The sequence below is a fragment of the Uloborus diversus genome, chromosome 7 (assembly GCF_026930045.1).
Source record: "Uloborus diversus isolate 005 chromosome 7, Udiv.v.3.1, whole genome shotgun sequence".
NCBI classification, from domain to species: domain Eukaryota; kingdom Metazoa; phylum Arthropoda; class Arachnida; order Araneae; family Uloboridae; genus Uloborus; species Uloborus diversus.
In genome coordinates, this window is record NC_072737.1 from 27,934,787 (window position 1) to 27,954,160 (window position 19,374).

General features: G+C 32.8%; 1 protein-coding gene across 1 annotated transcript; it reads right to left on the bottom strand.

Moving 5' to 3' along the window:
• Positions 1–2,332: 2,332 nt before the first annotated feature.
• LOC129226349 (probable methyltransferase-like protein 24) lies at positions 2,333–15,175 on the bottom strand. The gene is made up of 5 exons (XM_054860952.1): positions 15,151–15,175; positions 9,282–9,453; positions 9,057–9,206; positions 6,902–7,061; positions 2,333–2,536 (listed from the first exon to the last, which is right to left on the bottom strand). Exons 1-5 carry the CDS (start codon positions 15,173–15,175, stop codon positions 2,333–2,335), a joined length of 711 nt encoding a protein of 236 aa, XP_054716927.1.
• Positions 15,176–19,374: the final 4,199 nt, after the last annotated feature.

A 19,374-nucleotide genomic window follows, 5' to 3' on the forward strand; every position in this document is an offset into this window, starting at 1 on the left:
TTGAGTGTAGCAATAACAGATTTATTTTCTTCTTTTGAATCCATTCCTGATCCATTGCCCATCACTTTAAGGCACATGAAAGAAGTGTGGGAGTAGTTAATGAGTAAACTGACAGCAAAATTGCTTAAATTTTGGACAAAGACAGTTTCGAGTTTTATTTTTCGATAAATTATATAAAATGAATCTTTGATTCTTTATAAAAGAGCTTGTGTAACTTAAAATAACAAAATGGCTCTTTGTAAATTCATTAAACATATCATTTATGTTTTGATTGTATCATTTATGTTGCATACAAAATGTTATTTGGTATTTGTCATAAAATTAGTTTTTGTCTCAGAATTTTCAGTGGTCTCTCTCTTTTGGTTTGTTCAAAACTTTTAGGACTTTTTCTTCCCCCATTTGTTTTAAAAATAGTTATGACTGTTTTAAATTGAATTTATTATCTTCTTAATAATTTTTTTTTTTTTGCCATTTGCTTACACTATTATTTAAAGACTTCAATGTTTTTTTTAATGAAAATTTTTCTGAACATCTTATGATGCATTCTTTAAAATTGTAATTATTATCACTTAAAATTAAACAAATTTGAAGAAAAGGGAGGAGAAAATTGGAAATGTCAATACACAATAAGATAATTTTGTAAAAGAATTATACACTAAAATGTTTACTTACAGCCATTTTGTTTTTTTAATTTACTGATATTCAAAATGGAGTCTTTCCTGTATGAAGAAAGTTTTAAAATATGTTTTTTTATATTTTTGAAAATGAATATTTTTTAACTAAAAATATTGCATGTACATATACATTATTTTAAAGCTAGAATTTAGTTTAAATGTAAATAGCAAAAATGGCTTTGGCCAATTTTTCGGAATGTATTGGGATTTTAAATTCGAATTTATTCAGTTGTGCTTCTTGAATTTTTGTTTATGTACAGATGTTTTTTTTCTATTTGGAAAAATACGGGTAAAATGAACACTTTTGTGTATGTTATCAAGAAGTTTTTATTAGAAAACATTCGAATTTTAAGTCCTAATGCAAGTCATACCTGAGTGATACGTGATCTATATTGTGATTATTTTTTAATAAGATGAAATTTATTGCGAAAGTGTAGCATTTAGAACAGGTTGTAAATAGGTTTAATAAAGCATCAAAGAGAAGATTGTAAATATAATTTTATCGACACTATTTTTAAATGAATCTGTTATCAAAGAGACTACTAGTTTTATGGGTTGTTTTCTGTACAGCAAAGATATGTAAAAATGTCTTGAAAATTGTTGGCTTTCATCATTTATATATATATATATATAAATATTAAATAAATAATTAAAAGTGATTCTTGTATTGTCAATTTGTGTTCATTGTTCTTGCTTTGTTATGAAAAAAATGAAAGTCCTCATGTCAATTTTTTTTGCATGGAACATGTTCAAACGTTGTTCTTTGCATAATCCATTTGTACACGCGTGACACTTCTATATATATATATTTGTATTTTATTCCATGTACTTATAGTTTTTTTTTATATTTCAATTTAAGGAACCTTTATACAAAGTATTGACTTTCTGAAAGGTTTTGTTGTATTTTTTTAAACTGATGCTTTTCACGTGTTGAGTTTGTGACATGTTACACCTGTAACCACAACGCATATACAAATCATTATTTTTAAGTGGAAAATTTTTGTTTAGAAAGTTGGCACTTGATATTAAGATTCGTAATGGTTCCTTATAGATTATTACAGACAGTATTCAAGAGAAATATTATTCAGACAAGAATCATCATGGTGAGTGAGTTTTAACAGGGAAGAATGAGGCTAACTTGGAAACGATTCGAGATTTCAAGCTCAAAAACGTAACGAGGGAAATTCGAGCATGGTGGACTATGATCATTCTTCCCCGTGGCCCTTCAATTAAAAACCAAGGTTTAAGTTCCTGGAACAAAGTACAAATATATGCGTAAACAATTTAATAATCCAAAAAGACACCCTTCACTTGTCAACCCACACCACCTTGCTGAAATTGAAATGGACTACTTAGTGTAGTTGGGCTCAGGGCTGTAGCCATAGCCAAAGAGAGGGGCCAAAGGTCGGTTAGATGCCACCAGGTTGGACTGGAAACGTTTTGCCCATAACAAGATAACCCTTCTTTAATCCTCTTGCAATCTTCAATGTAAAAAACCTCCCTGACCCGCAGTTATTTGTCTTAACGGCTCATTGCCCCTAATGGTTGTCATTATTTGTGATGGATCACTATAATGACAAAACTCATTAACAATAACTTAATTATTTACACATTTTTACAAAATTTTTATAAAAGGTGTAACAAAAAAGAAAGTAAGTTTATGCTTTGAACCACGCTAGTTCATAAAACAATTGTTCAGTCCTGTTCCTTTGTCCTGGAACTGCTTTTGGGATTGTGACTAGATTCTTTCTTGAGCTAAAGAACCTCATATTACCTACTTCTTCCAAGTTCCTCAATATGTTCAGTTTGCGTTGCCATTCCATGACGTGCAGGTGAATTTCGACACACAAGTGGTTAATTTTCTAGTAAAAGAAATAAAGTAACATCTTTATGGACATATTTTTAAAAAATATTTTTATCTGCCAACCAAATAGAGAAAGCAACAATAATAGGCACGTATGATAGTTTTCCACTGTAATTATTTAAACATCAAAAGAACTAAAAAAAATGTAAGGCTCAGCAACAAATTTCACTTAAGATCGTGGGCGGAAGATTCTTAATAATTGGAAAATTTGTTACTATCGTGGAGCATCTTCTTAATACAATGGCTTTTTTTTTTCTTTTTCAACCTCTGGTCGCCCACTACAAAGGGCTGGTGTACATAATATTCTCATCTGCCCTTTTATACACTATGTCTCTGCCGAGTATAACGTGATATTTCTTGTTGAGTTTCATTGAGGTAAACATGACTGTTTCCATTTTTTCTTCTACCAAGTAGGATTTGTGAAGTGTATTCGTTTCTTTCAGTCAAAAGTGAATACTGTAGCGAAAATTCACCAAAGAATGAGTCGAGCATATAGAGAGAGCATTATGAGGGATGGTTGGTTGGTGTCGTATCCAACAAGAACTCAAATAGATCCTTTGGTGAGACTGCTCCAGCGAGCTGCACTATAATCTTCTGTGTCTATAATCTCCGTCAAATGGGTATGCTCCTATGTTCTGTAGAAGTGCCAGTATTGCTAGGCAGTTGAAAATGTGACCTACCTGATTAAGTTCTTCATCAGAACAATTTCTACATAAGTCTTTGTTTGCTTTTGTTTTCATGCCAACAAAGGGGCCTGTTCTTAATCTGGTAATTATCTTTGTGATCCCGCTGTTGGCACCTATCTCACATATTCAGGGATCTACTTTGATGGTTTTCTCTTTAAGTCGATATCGGGCAATGGCACTTGCGTCATCAAATGTGACGAGGTTTTTGGTAGATCCCTTGCCTCTTTAGCCAGTTCATCAGCTGCCTCATTGCCGTCGACTCCCACACGTGCAGGTATCCATTGCATGTGGTGTATGTTTTCCTCGTTTGATCAATTACTTCAAGTAATCTGTGTATTTCCTGCATGAGCCTTGAGATTCCATGAGCCTTCAGAGCAGCTTTGGAATCACCAGTCCATTACCTTTATTTAAATCATTCAAATTGTTGTATCCCTCAAGGCCTCTTGAATAGCTTTCAACTCACACGTGAAATTAGAAGTTATACCTGCTCCATGTCTTAGTTCAGTTGTCTGGTGGTATAATGTCGACTCTGTTTCTTCCTCAAAAGATTGTTTCATCTGAGGAACCGTCTGTATAAGCTTGGACTAGTGTGGCGTTAGAATGCGTCTCCACTGCTCTGAGTTTTTTGGTTTTAATAACATCAAGAGCTTTCTTTTTTTGAGCAGTGTTCAACAAGATTAAGGAATGTTTTAGTGTTTTTCGGAATACCAGAGGGTAGTGAAGGCTCTATCAATGCAGTGTGAAAACTGACTGAGTTCCATTCTTTTTCTGATCTCATCGCCGTAAGTCAAAGATCTTTTGAGTCTTGACTTATTGTTCCAATCTCTTCTGGAGAAAAGGTTCTTCTGGAGATATGCCCTGTGTCTCGGCTTTGTGTTTTATTAGTGAACTTGATTGTAAGATATTTTCTTCTTTGTTGCACTGTTAGAAGCCCACATTCCTGTTCTGCCTTTAAGTTGTTGATAGATGAGACCGCTTCTAATGTGATTTTTGCAGCTTGTCGCTTGAGCCTAGATCTTGTATGAGTGATGGTGTTGTTCCCGAATAGTGTTTAAGGTTTCAAAATGACCGAACCAATGTGCAAGTTGAAGAGGCATAAAGGAAGCAAGTTGCAACTACAGACGAATTTGTTCAACTAGTTGACCAAGTGGTTAAGGAAAATCGAAGGTCACTATAAGTGAATTATCGCTGAAGGAATTGACTTGAGAGGCAACGCTTCTAAAATTACCGGAAGCTCAAATATACCTTTACAACTCACTTTAAATCATTGGCGGCAAGATTTATGAAATGAGTGTTTAGTTTCATTGCTTATGCCCGAATATAACAAAAGCCTCTATTGTCAAGGTGATTACGTAGTGAAGCAACATTTATTGTTTACTACTTTGGGTATTAAAATTATTATTATTATTTTGTATTCAACCATCTTTCCAGTATCAAAGCCTATCCAAAGTTGGGGGGGGGGGGGAAACCTTGTATTTGTATAAAGATATATTTTTGTTTTATGTATGTCTTGAAGAAGATTTCAAACTTGTTAAGTCAATGCGAATTATGTTTCTGTACGAAGAAAATGAAAAACTAGGTTGTTGACGTTTATTTTTTGGAGGAAAGATTGTGAAACTGGTTTATAGCATTTCGATTTCAGTCTCTAGTTTTCGTACTTCAGTCTGTTTTGTCTTGTGAAACTGATGAAACATTTCATTAAAAGATTCCATCTTTTAGAATTAATGTAGTATTTCAGTTATAGATTCCGTGTTGCAGAACTAGTTCGACATTTTAAGTTTCAGATTCCCTTTCTGGAACTAATTTAGCTTTTCAATCTAAGATCTAATCTACTGAAAAATAATAAATACGAGACGCATTTTGTAAGATTGTAAACATGTTCTCTTTTGTTTCTTATTTGAGATTGGGAAAAGTGTAAAGAGGAACTCATAGGCTCTAGGTCATGTCGGTCTACTACTCCGTTTCCAATTCTATTTTATTTAGATGTATTTTGTGTTTCACTGATTTCTTGAAACATATCTACGTCGAGGAGAAAACCGTTGATGATCTGAATTTCAATATGACTTGTTATTTTCAATGAGAATTTTTTTTTTTTTTTTTTTTTTTTTTTTTTATCATCAAGTGAAACTATTTCTGAGAGCAAATATCTCAAAACAATTCAATAATGAATTTTCTTTCAGAAGGGTGGAAGAAAAGGTAATGGTTTAAGTTTTGCATCATCGAAATCATAGATTTTTTTTCTCTCTGTGAGTTCCGGGGTTGCTCAAGGGTGTTTATGACTTTTGCAGTCAAGTATTAACGCAACCATTGGCTGCCTGAAACTTCTGTTCAAGAGGTTACCAAGGGAGAAGTCCAGACCTCTTAGTTAGGGCCAATATAATTGTACAGTAGATCCTCGTTTTACGCGGGTGTTACGTTCCACAGAAATGCCGCGTAAATCGAAACCGCGTAAATTGAGACCTAATACTAGTGCTAAAATAGGGGTTTGGTTCCGTAGATAACAACATACTTCATTCTAGTGCTGACTAATTGTATAATAAGTTTAATGTGTACTTATGCCGACTTTTATGCACAACATACATAAAGAAAACGTAAATTAATTTCGTGTTCTGTTTATAAAGAGGAACTGCAGTCCTCGGCTGGAATTGACTGAGCTGGCGGTGTATTTCATGCATCATGTTATTTAATAGTGTTTATTGAAGCTTTTCTATGCTGTAGGGTAGACCGGGGCACGTTTACGCGGTTTTTTTTCAATGAATTTTCTAATTTTTATGTTTTAACTTAGGAAATTTTCGACATGACGATTTTATGAAGCAGTTATTGGGGTCAAAATTGGTATATTCAGTTGTTATTCAGTTTGTGTTTTTAACAGTTAAAAAAAATATTTTTGAGTCCAAGTCAGTTGCGTAAACTTGCCCCGTATACGGGGCACATTTACGCATATTTATTTTGACACTTAACGTGGTTCTGTTAGTGTTTTGAACATAATGTCTTACCATCGTTAAAATAAAGCAAATTTCTTACAGAATGAATAGTGTATAAAGTAAAAACTGAATGGGTATGAAGACAGCACTACATTGTTCTAACCTATAAGATACGAATTTGTAACTCAATTTAAAAAAAATGGTGATTTTCAAAACTAAATAGCCTGAAAATACTAAAAAGGTTTGAGACAGTTTGGAGTGAAAAAAAGAGTCAGGGCACGTTTAGAAGTAAGACAAAGTAAGAACATGCGTAAAGGTGCTCCGACGTCAACGCGTAAAGTTGCCCCTGTCTCCGAAGTTTGGATTTATTTTTTAAGTGAAAATAATTAATAATACTTCGCTTTGTACAGGTACAATTCTCAAAAAAGGATAAAATTCTGCTAATTTTTATATATTTGGTCTTAACTAATTATTCTTTTTCACAATAAGCTTCAAAACGTTCAACACAAAACTTACTAAACTTGATAGAAAACAAATTATTATTTCTGCATGGTAGGCCGAAGTTCGACTGATGCTCAAAAACTTGCGAGAATATGTGCTAGAGAGCAGCATCAAACTGGTACGACTGTTGGCTCTCCAGTTATAATTCGTTTGGAAAAAAGGACACTGCGTAAATGTGCCCCCATGCGTAAACATGCCCCCGTCTACCCTACTAAAACTAGTATTCGATTCTCTTTAAATATATGCACTTACTTCAAACAAACCCTTCTGGAGCATGTATTCTAAAACGTTCCATTCGTCGCCTTCGATGTCCAACTTGAGCACATCGATGGTTTTATTTTGATGGCCAAGCATATCCATTATACTATCTAAAGTTCTCATTCTCCACGTCATCATTTGTTTCAGCAGAAATCTAATGAAGAAGCGAAATGCAATTTCAGTTTTGAGCAAGAATACAATACAAAAAATATTTTTCTTTTATGGATTTACTGAAACATCTTCTAATTAACTTCCTTTATGGATCTGGTTATAAAAACAATGCATCTAAATGTAATGTTTTAGATATTAAGATAGAAAAATGAATAGCATTTTACATTGCAGCTAAAAGTAAATTTAGTGTCACTTTGAAGCACTTATGTTATGACTTATACTATAAATTCTCAATTATCGAAATATCTTCGTTTTTGCGAATATCAGAGTTTTGTAGAAGCGAGCACGTGAAGAGTACATGAGTTTTGTTTAATCCAAGAATTCATAAAACAGAGATAGAAAAAAGTTTCATGATGGCCACAACATACCAGATGGTTTTCGGCAGTAAATTTGTACTTTCAAAAAAAAAAAAAAAAAAAAGAAAAAAAAAGTGGAATATTCACTTTTTCCCCCATAGGGCAAAGTGAAAAATGAAATATTTTTCGAATGAAATATTTTCTGTTTGGTTTTAAAAATATTTTTCATTAGATAAATGAGGAAATAAAGTAATAAAAGAATAAATGGATAGATAATGAAACAACAAACGAATAAATAAATAAATTAGTTAATATACGAGAAAAAACAAATGAGGGACTAAAATAGGGAATGAATAAAAAAACATGAGTGATTAATAAATGTGCGAATTAATAAATTAAGGACTGTGAAATAACTAATTAATAAATGATTACGTAAGTGACTTAATAATGATTAAATAAATTAGTGAAATGAATTATTTTACTTTGCCCCGCATGCACTTTACTAACTGTAAAAAACATTTAAAATAAAAATAAACTTAAAATTAAATAAACATTGCACCGGTAGGTCTCAAATTAATATTTGAAATGTTAACAACAAGTTCCTAATCATTTTGTAATAACTAATAATTTTTGCTTTCCAGCAAAGTTTTACATTTGCATCAATTTTTGAAAATCGCTTCTATTATCATATTCTTTGATTTTCAGAGTTAACATTTCTTTTTTTTGACTGGAATCGACTACATGTCTTATTGCATAGTTATAATATTATCAGATAGATGGCGCTAAAAAAAAGCAAATATCTCACCATTTCACATTGTCCCATATTCCCCAACTTTTACGGTTATTTCTTCTCCTTAGATTGTCGCGAGATCTGTCTATTGAATTCTGAATCACGACAATAGGAATTCATTTTGGCTGCTTTCAGGATTTTTGTACTGTTTGTTTATTTTTTGCTCATAGGATAACGGCACCAGTAACAGACATGCTTAAGACATTGCTCTCAGGTTAACTCAATTTTCTGAGCCTTTTAACGTATTTAGACTTTTAAAACTATTTTTCTCTCATGTAACTAGTCTACATCTCATCTAACGTTTAACTGCTTCTGGGTCCTCTGAATGAGTTAATTCTATTTTTTTTTTGTTCAATTTCGAAAAAAGGTCCGACCCCCAGTAACAGACAACAACTCCGATGACACCCAGTAACAGATAGGATGCGGAGAGAATGAGTAATGGACAGAATTCCCCTTTTCTATTCAAAATATGCAAAAGTTCTTTATTTTTAGATCTAAAACCTTATTAAATGCAAATGAACATGAAACACCGACAGACCTCGTGGTATCTGTTCATAACCTTCCACCACTGCCTTGTAAATACCAACTGGCTCATAAAATTCATTCTGATAACACTAGATGGTTGCACCGTATTCATTGGTCGCAGCAACATCAGTTTAACCCGCCTAAAATTCTGAATATTTAAATCCAAACTTACGACTGTCTGTTACCGGACCCTTGTCTGTTACTGGTGCTGTTACCCTAGTGGTGAAAAAATCTTTAAAATTACGTCTTAACTTGAAAATCTGATGAACTATTAAATAAGTTATGGTTTACCTACGAAAAAACACCCTTTCGAACTAATATATAAGATACTTTTTAAAGATATTTATTTAAAAAATTATCAATCTACCTGTCTTCGTTAAAATTTGATATTCCTAAGCGGTAGAACCAAATATTAGGCTTGTGTTGATGATTGTCCAATTTCATGCTGGGGTCAAAGGTGAAGACCTGACAACCAAACCTCTCCGCGGCTTCTTCAAAAGACCATTCGTCGTTTTCCCTGAAATGATTGGTTCATCAATATCTTCTCTAAAACTAGCATCAAATTAAAAAAAAAATCATAGCAATTACTAACCCAAAAGAATAGACTAAACAAGATGGTCCCAGGGGATGCCCAGAATCCTGACAAAGGACCTTATCACCATCTGTTCTGTTTTTAGAATCTTTAGTGCCGCCCAGTGAGAGAGCTGCATTGCAAAGAGTTGTGGGATGCTGGACATAGTAGAGTAACTTTTGGAATTCATTACCTAAATATATTTCGAATTAGAGTCATTCCATGTCAAGTGATCCAAAGTTTTTTCCCTCACCTTTTTGTATTTTTTTGAAATTTGGCTCATCGATTGTACCCTTTGAGGTAATCAAAAGTCCAAATTTTTAGATTTTTATCTCTATTATTTTTTTATTTATGACACTTTGATTTTTCGAAAAACCCTCTTTTTTTCATGGATGCTTGAACATAAAATGGACGATAACTCAGCACCAAATATAGATAGAAAGATTTGGTAAAAAGCATTTTAAAGTACATTAGTTGCTGTTTAATGGGATATGCAACATGACTAATTTCAAAAAAAATTTAATTTAAAAAAAATGAAATTTAAATTTTAAATTTAAATTTTTCAAAAAAGGTATAATGAAATTTTTTTTTTAAATTCTCAAAAATCTTTGTATATTTTATCTTTATTTGTGCAAAGTTTCAAGTTGGGATCTCAATGGGATCATATTTTTATGAATTTTTAAATAAAATTTGACTTATGAAATAATGACATTTTTCAGATTCTAACTAGTTAAAAATGGGGTTCTCTCACTAGGGATGGTCTAGTAAGTAGTAATTGATCCTAATTATGCTTGAAATGAGCTGACGTGAATTTGTAAATTGGCAAGCATCCCCCCCCCCCCCCGCACCACCACTTTTATTTTTTTTTTCAAAACTATTTTCAAAATGTAAAAAATAAATAAATGAATAAAAAACCAAAATGAATAGTAAACTTATTAAAAATTGGTAAATGTTCTTCTTTAAAGTAAGAAAAAGACCCCCCCTCCCCCGGGCCACCACTTTTATTATTTTTTTAATATGGAGTTCTTTTACTGGGGATGGTCTAGTAAGTAGTAATTAATCATGACTATGCTTGAAATGAACTGACATGACTTTTTAGTACCCCCCCCCCTCCGCCAAACAACCACTTTATCTTTTTTTTTTTTTTTCAAAACTGTATTTAAAAAAAAGCCGGCACGTAAGAGTTATAACCATAATAAACTGGGACGCACGCTGCTAAACATCAGTAGTGACTAAAGCTTATAAAGGGGGGGGGGATCATAAAACTAAAAGTCAGAAAAACTGAAGAGAACCACTCATTTGCAGCTTTATTTTCTTTCGGAAAGTGGGACGGTAGGGGGAGGGGGGGCAATCTGGAATGAAACATAACAACATAGAAGGTTATGCTCAAATTAGCAAAATTTGTTTGATCTATAACTGCTTTTAATATATGTATAAATAGATCTCGCTGCATTGCTCTCGTTTACAAGTGAAATTAAAAGAAAACTAGCATTAAAGAAAAGAAAAAACAGCTGCACTCCAAATGTTGTAGAAAGACAGTTAGTTTTATGCGGACAAACATATGACCTGATACTTAGATTTATTTTTAGTTTAGTGTAAAAAGAATGAAACAGCACGGGGGGAAACACTCCTATTTTGCTGTGACCTTGGGGCAAACTATTTCTTTCCTCCATCCAAAATTGACAGTTGGTGCAGGGGTAAGGGACGAAATGAATCGTAACTTTCCTTATCAGATAGTGAAATAATCAAGTACACTTTGTGAAGTTCGGATTGAAAAAGAAACACTTGGTCTGAAAAAAAAAAAAAGCATCAGGTGAAGCGTGATACTAGTATAGTGTTAATCGTATGTGTGAGTGAGTGGGGGGGGGGGGGGTAATATACTTTGTCTTGCTTTAAAGAAGAACATTTACCAGCTTTTAATATGTTTTCTATTCATTTTGTTTTATTTTATTCATTTATTTATTTTTTACATTTTGAAAATAGTTTTGGAAAAAAATAATAAAAGTGGTGGCCCGGGGGAGGGGGGTCTTTTTCTTACTTTAAAGAAGAACATTTACCAATTTTTAATAAGTTTACTATTCATTTTGGCTTTTTATTCATTTATTTATTTTTTACATTTTGAAAATAGTTTTGAAAAATAAAATAAAAGTGGTGGTGCGGGGGGGGGGGGGGGTGCTTGCCAATTTACAAATTCACGTCAGCTCATTTCAAGCATAATTATGATCAATTACTACTTACCAGACCATCCCCAGTGAGAGAACCCCATTTTTAACTAGTTAGAATCTGAAAAATGTCATTATTTCATAAGTCAAATTTTATTTAAAAATTCATAAAAATATGATTCCATTGAGATCCCAACTTGAAACTTTGCACAAATAAAGATAAAATATACAAAAATTTTTGAGAATTTTTTAAAAAAAATTCATTATACTTTTTTTAAGAAATTTAAATTTTATTTTTTAAAAATTAAATTCTTTTTGAAATTAGTCATGTTGCATATCCCATTAAACAGCAACTAATGTACTTTAAAATGCTTTTTACCAAATCTTTCTATCTATATTTGGTGCTGAGTTATTGTCCATTTTATGTTCAAGCATCCATGAAAAAAAGCGGGTTTTTCGAAAAATCAAAATGTCATAAATAAAAAAATAATAGAGATAAAAATCTAAAAATTTGGACTTTTGATTACCTCAAAGGGTACAATCGATGAGCCAAATTTCAAAGAAATACAAAAAGGTGAGGGAAAAAATTTCTCAAATTTTGGATCACTTGACATGGAATTACCCATTAGTGAGTATATGATATTGACTCAATGGTTGGAAAAGCTAACATTTTCTTGGTAGCTAACTACAACTACTTTACTACAAATGTAATAAACTTACTACAACTATATATTTTTTTTAATGTAGCGACTTCCCAACTACTTTTGAAATCTCGTCGCTACTTCTCTACTTTTAAAGAAATTAATAAATAAAAATCACACACACGCACATCGTTTGAGGATTGAACGAAAACTTTTGAAAAGCGATTTAACTTTAATAAATTAGCTCATTTGAACATGGAATATTACTAAGAATGGGGTTGTTTTCTTCAGTCAAATGTACTACTTTTAGTCACTGAATTTATAAAATAAGCGTTTTGGAAAAAAAATAACATTTTGAGATCGCAGCAGGGTACGAAGTGAAGGAGTTTTTTCCCGTTGAAAATTACAGCAAAAATAAATAAATAATTACAATTCTGATGTGATTCAACCTCACCATAGATAAAACGAAAAATCTAGCCTAGACTAGAGCAGTGATTATCAACCTGTGATCCACGAGCAATTTTCAGGTGGCCCGCGAACAGCTAACAGGAACAGCTAGTGAAAATTAATCTATATCATTTTCATATCTGTAATTAAATTTCTTAAATAAACTTCTTGAAAACATCTCATTTGCCCTAATACAATGTTGTGGAAAAATGATTTCTACTGTATGTGGTCCACTTCGGATTCGGAAGGTATTATGTGGTCCTCAATAGTGAAAATGTTGAGAATAGTGATTGCAATACCGTTATACCGGATTACCGAATACCGGTTATTTGAGCAATTTCGTAATACCGTTATTTTCTGAGGTAGAATACCGGTATTTTCGTTCTTAGCTGAAAATAATAATTAGTTTCAATTAAAGAATTTTCCATTTAACTTATTAAATATCTACTTATGTTTTAAATGTACATTTCTTTTTCATTGATACAGAACCAAAATCAATCTTATAATAATTCTCTTACGTTTAAGCCCTATTTCTTCTCAATGTTCTAGCCCCCGTTTTCCAGTAGCGGAATTTCCATGTCACAACTATCGCAAATGCGAGGGACTCCTATGAGACCATTCATTAATTACGTAAGGATGATTTTGGCAATTTTCGACCCCCTCCCCCCATTCTTACATATACTTCTAAGATTCCATTTTGTTTTTCAAAATAATAAAATAAAGAATTATACATCACTGGAATCGTTATTAAAAAATTTTTAAGAACCTTTTTGTGTAACGAAATATTTACTAAAATGTTGGAATCTAGGCTAATGTTTTTTCGACATTTTTTTATGTTTATGATGCGATACCAATTAAGAATAAAACATACCACACATAGTGCGATTCATTTATTATATTTTACACCTTTGTGAAACAAATAAAAACAGCTCTTCCTAATACGTTTCTTACCTTCCAAACGCAAATGAAATATGATCCCTGCCAAATCATTTGACCGCGCGATTTCTAATATAGGATATCGACTTCGAAAATATTACGTAAGAATGTGTTTGACCCCCTCCCCAAGTAAGGATATGTAGAGATTTTCCCACCCCCTCCCACTCGAGACCTTTAAGTAATTAATGAATGGCCCCTATGTCACGAGGGCCGCGAAAGAGAATCTAAAAGGCTCTTAAAACATTCTTTACGTAATTCTGTTCGTCTTTAAGGTCCCCTCAAAATAAATAAATAAATAAATAAATACATTGCGACGGGTCCCCAAATCTGTAAATTCCCCATTGCTGTTGGCACGCACTAATCGATGATGAAATCATGAGTGACTAATTAAATGTCATCGTGGGGTAAAGTACTAAGTAATATTCAGTGAGCACTATTATCATGATTCAAATAAATTAGGCTATCGATCATTATAGAGTAAGTAATTGATAAAAGATTTCGTTTAATTAATTTCATATCACTTTTGTTATCTGACTGTCAGAGCGAAACATGTTTTGACGTTGATTTATTTACCTCATTAACACGTTCGTGAACAGTAAAAATGTTATTCAGCTACAAAAATAGATGATTTATTGTATAACTAGTCGTGATCTGTAAATTTGAATGAAGTGACATTCATGTGTTTTTTCTTTGCAGGTAAAATGTATGGCATGTCATTCGCGTCCGTGAAATTGTTGATAGATTAATAGAATGGGGGATTGAAACTGAGATAAAAAGAGGAGGTATAGTTTAGGGTGAACAGCACCCACTTTAGGAACCCATGGTGTTGAGAACTTGGTCGTGTTCAACATTCTAGTAGATTTTTCCGTTTGTTTGCGAGAAGAGTTAGGAAAAAAATACTTTAAACAACTGCGCTCTAGCAGTATAATTATTGATAAACACATAAAAAAACAGCACAAAATCATTATGAGTACACTTTGGAACTTTGAACTTTTTACATGAATAGATCACATTGCGAAATAGGTGCACAAAAAGACTATCTTCAAACCACTTTTTATGTGAATTTGTTATACGAGAACAAAGTTTAGCGTTGACATTTTTAAACCGAAAGAGTATTGAAGGTGCTGTGCAGTAATATAATTATCCGACAGTTGTGGCGTTGACATTGAAAAGCGTGTTAATTGAAAAAATGGTTTCTTCTTGCTTACTTCTTCCAAATTGCATATGTATCCCAGTCTACAAATTTATTAAAATTATCTGGAAGAGTTCAACCTTATTTATTAAGGAGGAATTCTGCCAGCATATAATTAGCATAAATTTGAAAACTGGGATGCATCTGCAATTTGGAAGAAGAAACCATTTTTTGACCTAACCCCTTTAGTGTCAACACCTCAGTTTATGCGGACCAAAAAGAAATAGTTTTGTGATCGACAAGTCTATAGCGATGTGTTAATCCGATGACTATTCCTGGTGTATCTATTATTAGTGGTAATTGTAGTGAAAAGAGAGAGAGAGATAGATTTAAAAAAAAAAAAAACTTACCATCGTTACGCATGAGCATCATATGATCCTTGTTCAAACTATCCTGATGCAAAATATTTTTAATTAAAATAATCGCAAATATCAAAAATAATATAGCTACAACTCCTTTTCTGACGAACCTTCGAGAGGTAATCGAAACGTGGAGTGAGCACCCCAACATACTCAAATCTTCTTCTATGATTCCCATTCCGTTTTTGCAATGCTTCAAGGAAGTGCGAAGAGTCGAGAGAAAGGAGTCCTCCTCCACCTTCTCGTTTCCCTTTCCAATATACAAACGACCTACATTTGTATTCGTGAGAGTGACCCAGGGTCAGTTTTAGAGCGTGATGTTCAACCCGTTTTGCAGGAAACTTAAGCTCTTGTTTCCTTGCTTTATTCGACTCGATAGAAACAGAATATGAGCTGAAAATATTCACTTTTCTTTAATGAACCAAATCCAGAGCGTTATACGTATAGAACAGGGATTTCCTCGGGGCACCCAATACCTTTTCTAATACCCAATATCCAGTGGCGCCTCGACGGGAGGTCATTGCGATCTTCCAAAAATTTCCCGGCAAATTTTGTTTGATAATTTGGCATCACATCACACCCGAGGGTCCCCTGTTCCTATCACAGTAGTGACTTGCCCAGATTAGGGACTCTCGGGAAGTTCTGATAATTTTGCAAAATGATCATCATTAGGTTAAAGTTGGAGTTCTATTTGGCAAAATTATCATCAATCGACAAAATGTGGAGTTCCATTTGTCAATTGAGAATGTCTGTCCTCCCAAATATTTAAGTACAGGGCCGCCCCTGCCAAATATCAATAATGAAGCAGCACACTGTCTCCTCTCGTCCGCAAGTTTGGCAGGAGCGACCATTGATTTTTTTTGAGGGCGGGGTGGGGGTGATTTTATAAGGTTTTTGATGTTGTATTTGGGGAGATCTTGTTCTTGGGAAGGTGTGGTGGCGGAGGGGGGGGGGGGGGCGGCGAAGCTCTGAAAAGGGCTGTGTGCACCTTTGTGGGCGGGTGGGTAACACGGCACAGTTAAACCTGTAAAGTGTAACACACTTGTAAGTTGACCACTACTATCACTCAGATACAGACAACCTCCATTACAAACACTTGTCTAAGTTGCTCACAGAAGTACTGTACCGCAGGTGGTCAACTTACACAGGTTTCACTGTGCGGTGGAATCGGAATGTAGAATGTTGTTTCCCCATCGAAAGTTATTTTGGTTGCTTTTCGACAAAATTTTACGCGTTTATTTTCACTTTTTTGTTGTTTAGTTATTTGCCATTTTGAATGGGAAAATTTTGGCACGTATTAGGTTTCATAAAACTTGCAAAATTACATTTTAGAATGCTAATAAACTGAAGAAAAGCACTTTGCAGTCTCAAATATTCGTTTCAAAAAAATGATGACTTTTCTGCAACTCTAGTTCACACTAGAGTTGCTGAACTAGAGAACTGTCCATGTCTTATGCACAAGTTATAGAAATATAAAATTTGGATATTGTTTCAATAATCACCAAGTTTCTCCTTTTCTTTACTTATTTGATTAAAAACTAATCAAATGCGTTAGAACTTTAAGTCATCGACCGGAAAAAAAAAAAAGAATTCTGATTTTCTTTTTTTAAAAGCCTATTTATTTGTTTGCAATAGGTCCCGCCTTTTGAATTGACATTTCACTTGGGAAACAGATAGTAAGTATATAATTTCCATTAGAATTCACCTTGGTTCATCGAGAACGTACCATACCAACTAAGAGGCTGTCCATAAATTATGTCACACTTTTCTTTCAACATTTAATTAGGACATAATTACTTTGTTTTTCTAATTTCAGTACAGTACCAAAAAAGTTGGTTATTTTGCTTTGATGTGTCTTATAATAGTGTCTTTCCTTTGTTATTGTGTTCGAGGAGGGCTCATCGCCCGAAAAATTATGGTCATTTGCATCCCTGGATTTGAAAATGATTTCTACAGATCAAATGCTATAGTGTATGTTGAGATTTCTTCCCCTTTGTCTTTCCTATTTGTCGTTATCTTCGTCGCTTTCTTTCTTTTTTTTCGTCAGAATTAGCTTGAATTTGAGTTACAATATCCTCGAAAGATTGTTTAATTTTTCCTTTAAGGTCAAAACGATTGTAAAGCAATTTCATATAATTTGAGCAAGCACCTGAAAGTGTAACCAGCCCTCTGTGTATTAGGTTAAATAATATTTTAAAAAATCTTTTTTGGAAGTTCAAAATTTCTTGTTAATAAAACGATGCTCCTATAGCCTCACATATAGCACAAAAATATTTATCCAATTTAAAAAATATTTTGATGTCCAGCAGGAGGCCTAAAATTTATTATTTTCTTCCAAAAAAATTATTTTTTCGATTCATCTTTTAAAAAATTACATGTACATTTAAATAAAGTATCAAGTTAAAAAATTATTAGCAAACACTTTTTAAATCAACATTTGCAAATGAATTATAAAAAAATTATGTATTTCAAATGAAAAATTTAACTTACAATTGAAAAAAAAAAAACATATTTTGAGTACCATGTGGGAGACAAATATTGAAAGAGAGCAAACATTGCTACTTAACGCTAATTATAGACACTACTGTCTATATTTTTCGGCTTGATAACTTCTTAAAATTTACCTTACATTGAAAACAAAATACAGAGAAAAAAATCAATTTTTGAAGAAAATTACAAGTTTTAGACCTCTTGCTGGACACCTAACTTTTTTTTTATTTATTTGGATGAATGTTTGTGTGGTACATGGGGGGCTACAGGGGCAACGCTTTATCAACAGGAAGTTCCAAACTTCCAAAAAAATTTCTAGTACACAGTGCTGGTTCACACTTTTAGGCACAAGTAGGCACGGGTTGCCGTAGTTAAAACCATATGAAACCTTTTTTGACAATTGTTTTGACCTAAAAGGAAAAGTATAAGAGGGTGTGTGACTTGAAATATCGAGTTTCGTTTTCTTTCCGGAAATCCTACTGTACATATGTTTTCTGTATCATATGCTTTGCTCTTCCACGGAAACAACATTCAGGAATGATACTGTACGAAAAATTTTTGAAAACCAAAAATAGAACCGACTTCAAAAGTGCTCTAAAAAGTGAAAAATAATTTTATTGTTTAAACACCATCGATAATATTTTTAAACATAATTTTTGAAGTTGGCGCAAAAACAAAAAGTAAAATCCAGTGTAACCATATGCTTCGTTCATATTTTTTTTCAAAAAATATCCAAAGTTAGGAACGAAACATTTGTATCATTACTAAAATATGCTGTTATCAATGCATAATGTATAAGGTAGAGAAGAAACTGGGCTTGTTTAAATTTATAGTTGTAGCTGAGTTATTGTTGTGAATGATTTTGTCTATCTGTTTTGCGCCTACTTCAAAAATTATGTTTAAAAATATTATCGATGGTGTTTAAACAATAAAATTATTTTTCACTTTTTAGAGCACTTTTGAAGTCGGCTCTATTTTTGTTTTTCAAAATTTTTTATTTCATTCTTTTTAGTGTAAATATTTCAAAAATAGTAAGAGTTACCATCACGAAACTTCACCTTATTTTTTACATAAAAATGCTCCATACTAAAAAAAATTATAAACATGCCTTAATACTTTAAGCGATTGCCGCTAAAAAATTACCCTTTTTCCTCTGTGGAATTTATTAGTGTGTTAATTTAATTATAACCATTTAAATATTACGTTTCCCCTAACTAATGTACATTTCACAGCATACAAGTTGCTTGTGATGCAACCCTGCATCTCCTTACTTAGTCCAGAACATCTGTTATTGGCATAGTTGATAACGATAAAAACACTAAACTTAACCTGGTAGCATTGTGAAGGCCTTAGCAGATCTTAATCAGAGTATTATCTCACTTTGAGATTAGGTTTACACCGACTATAAAGCAATAACACTGAAGAAACTTGATGCTTGCTTCAGAGAAGCCTTCATTCAAAATTATCATTACACTTACTATTAATGTTATTGTTGTATGGCACCAAACAATGGGTTTTATATTTAATCATTTAATAAAGAAACTACATGAAATTTACTGTTTTTTGCCCATAACTTTTTTTCTATCGAACAAATATGGTCAAACAAAGTAATGGGACCTAAGTTGAGTCATCCCCTATCCATTTAAAAAAAAATCATCAAAATCGGTTCACTAGGTGAGACGCTGTAAGTGGACAAAAAAAAAAAAAAAAAAAAAAAAAACATACATACCGTATGAACTGATAACCGCCTTCTTTTTGAAGTCGGTTAAAAAGAACATCAACTGATAAAGCACACACAAATCAGAAATCACTATTTTTGAGTTACGATATCCTTGTTCTCAGGTTTTATGACTTATCACTATCCTTCGTTTGACTTCAGCAATCATC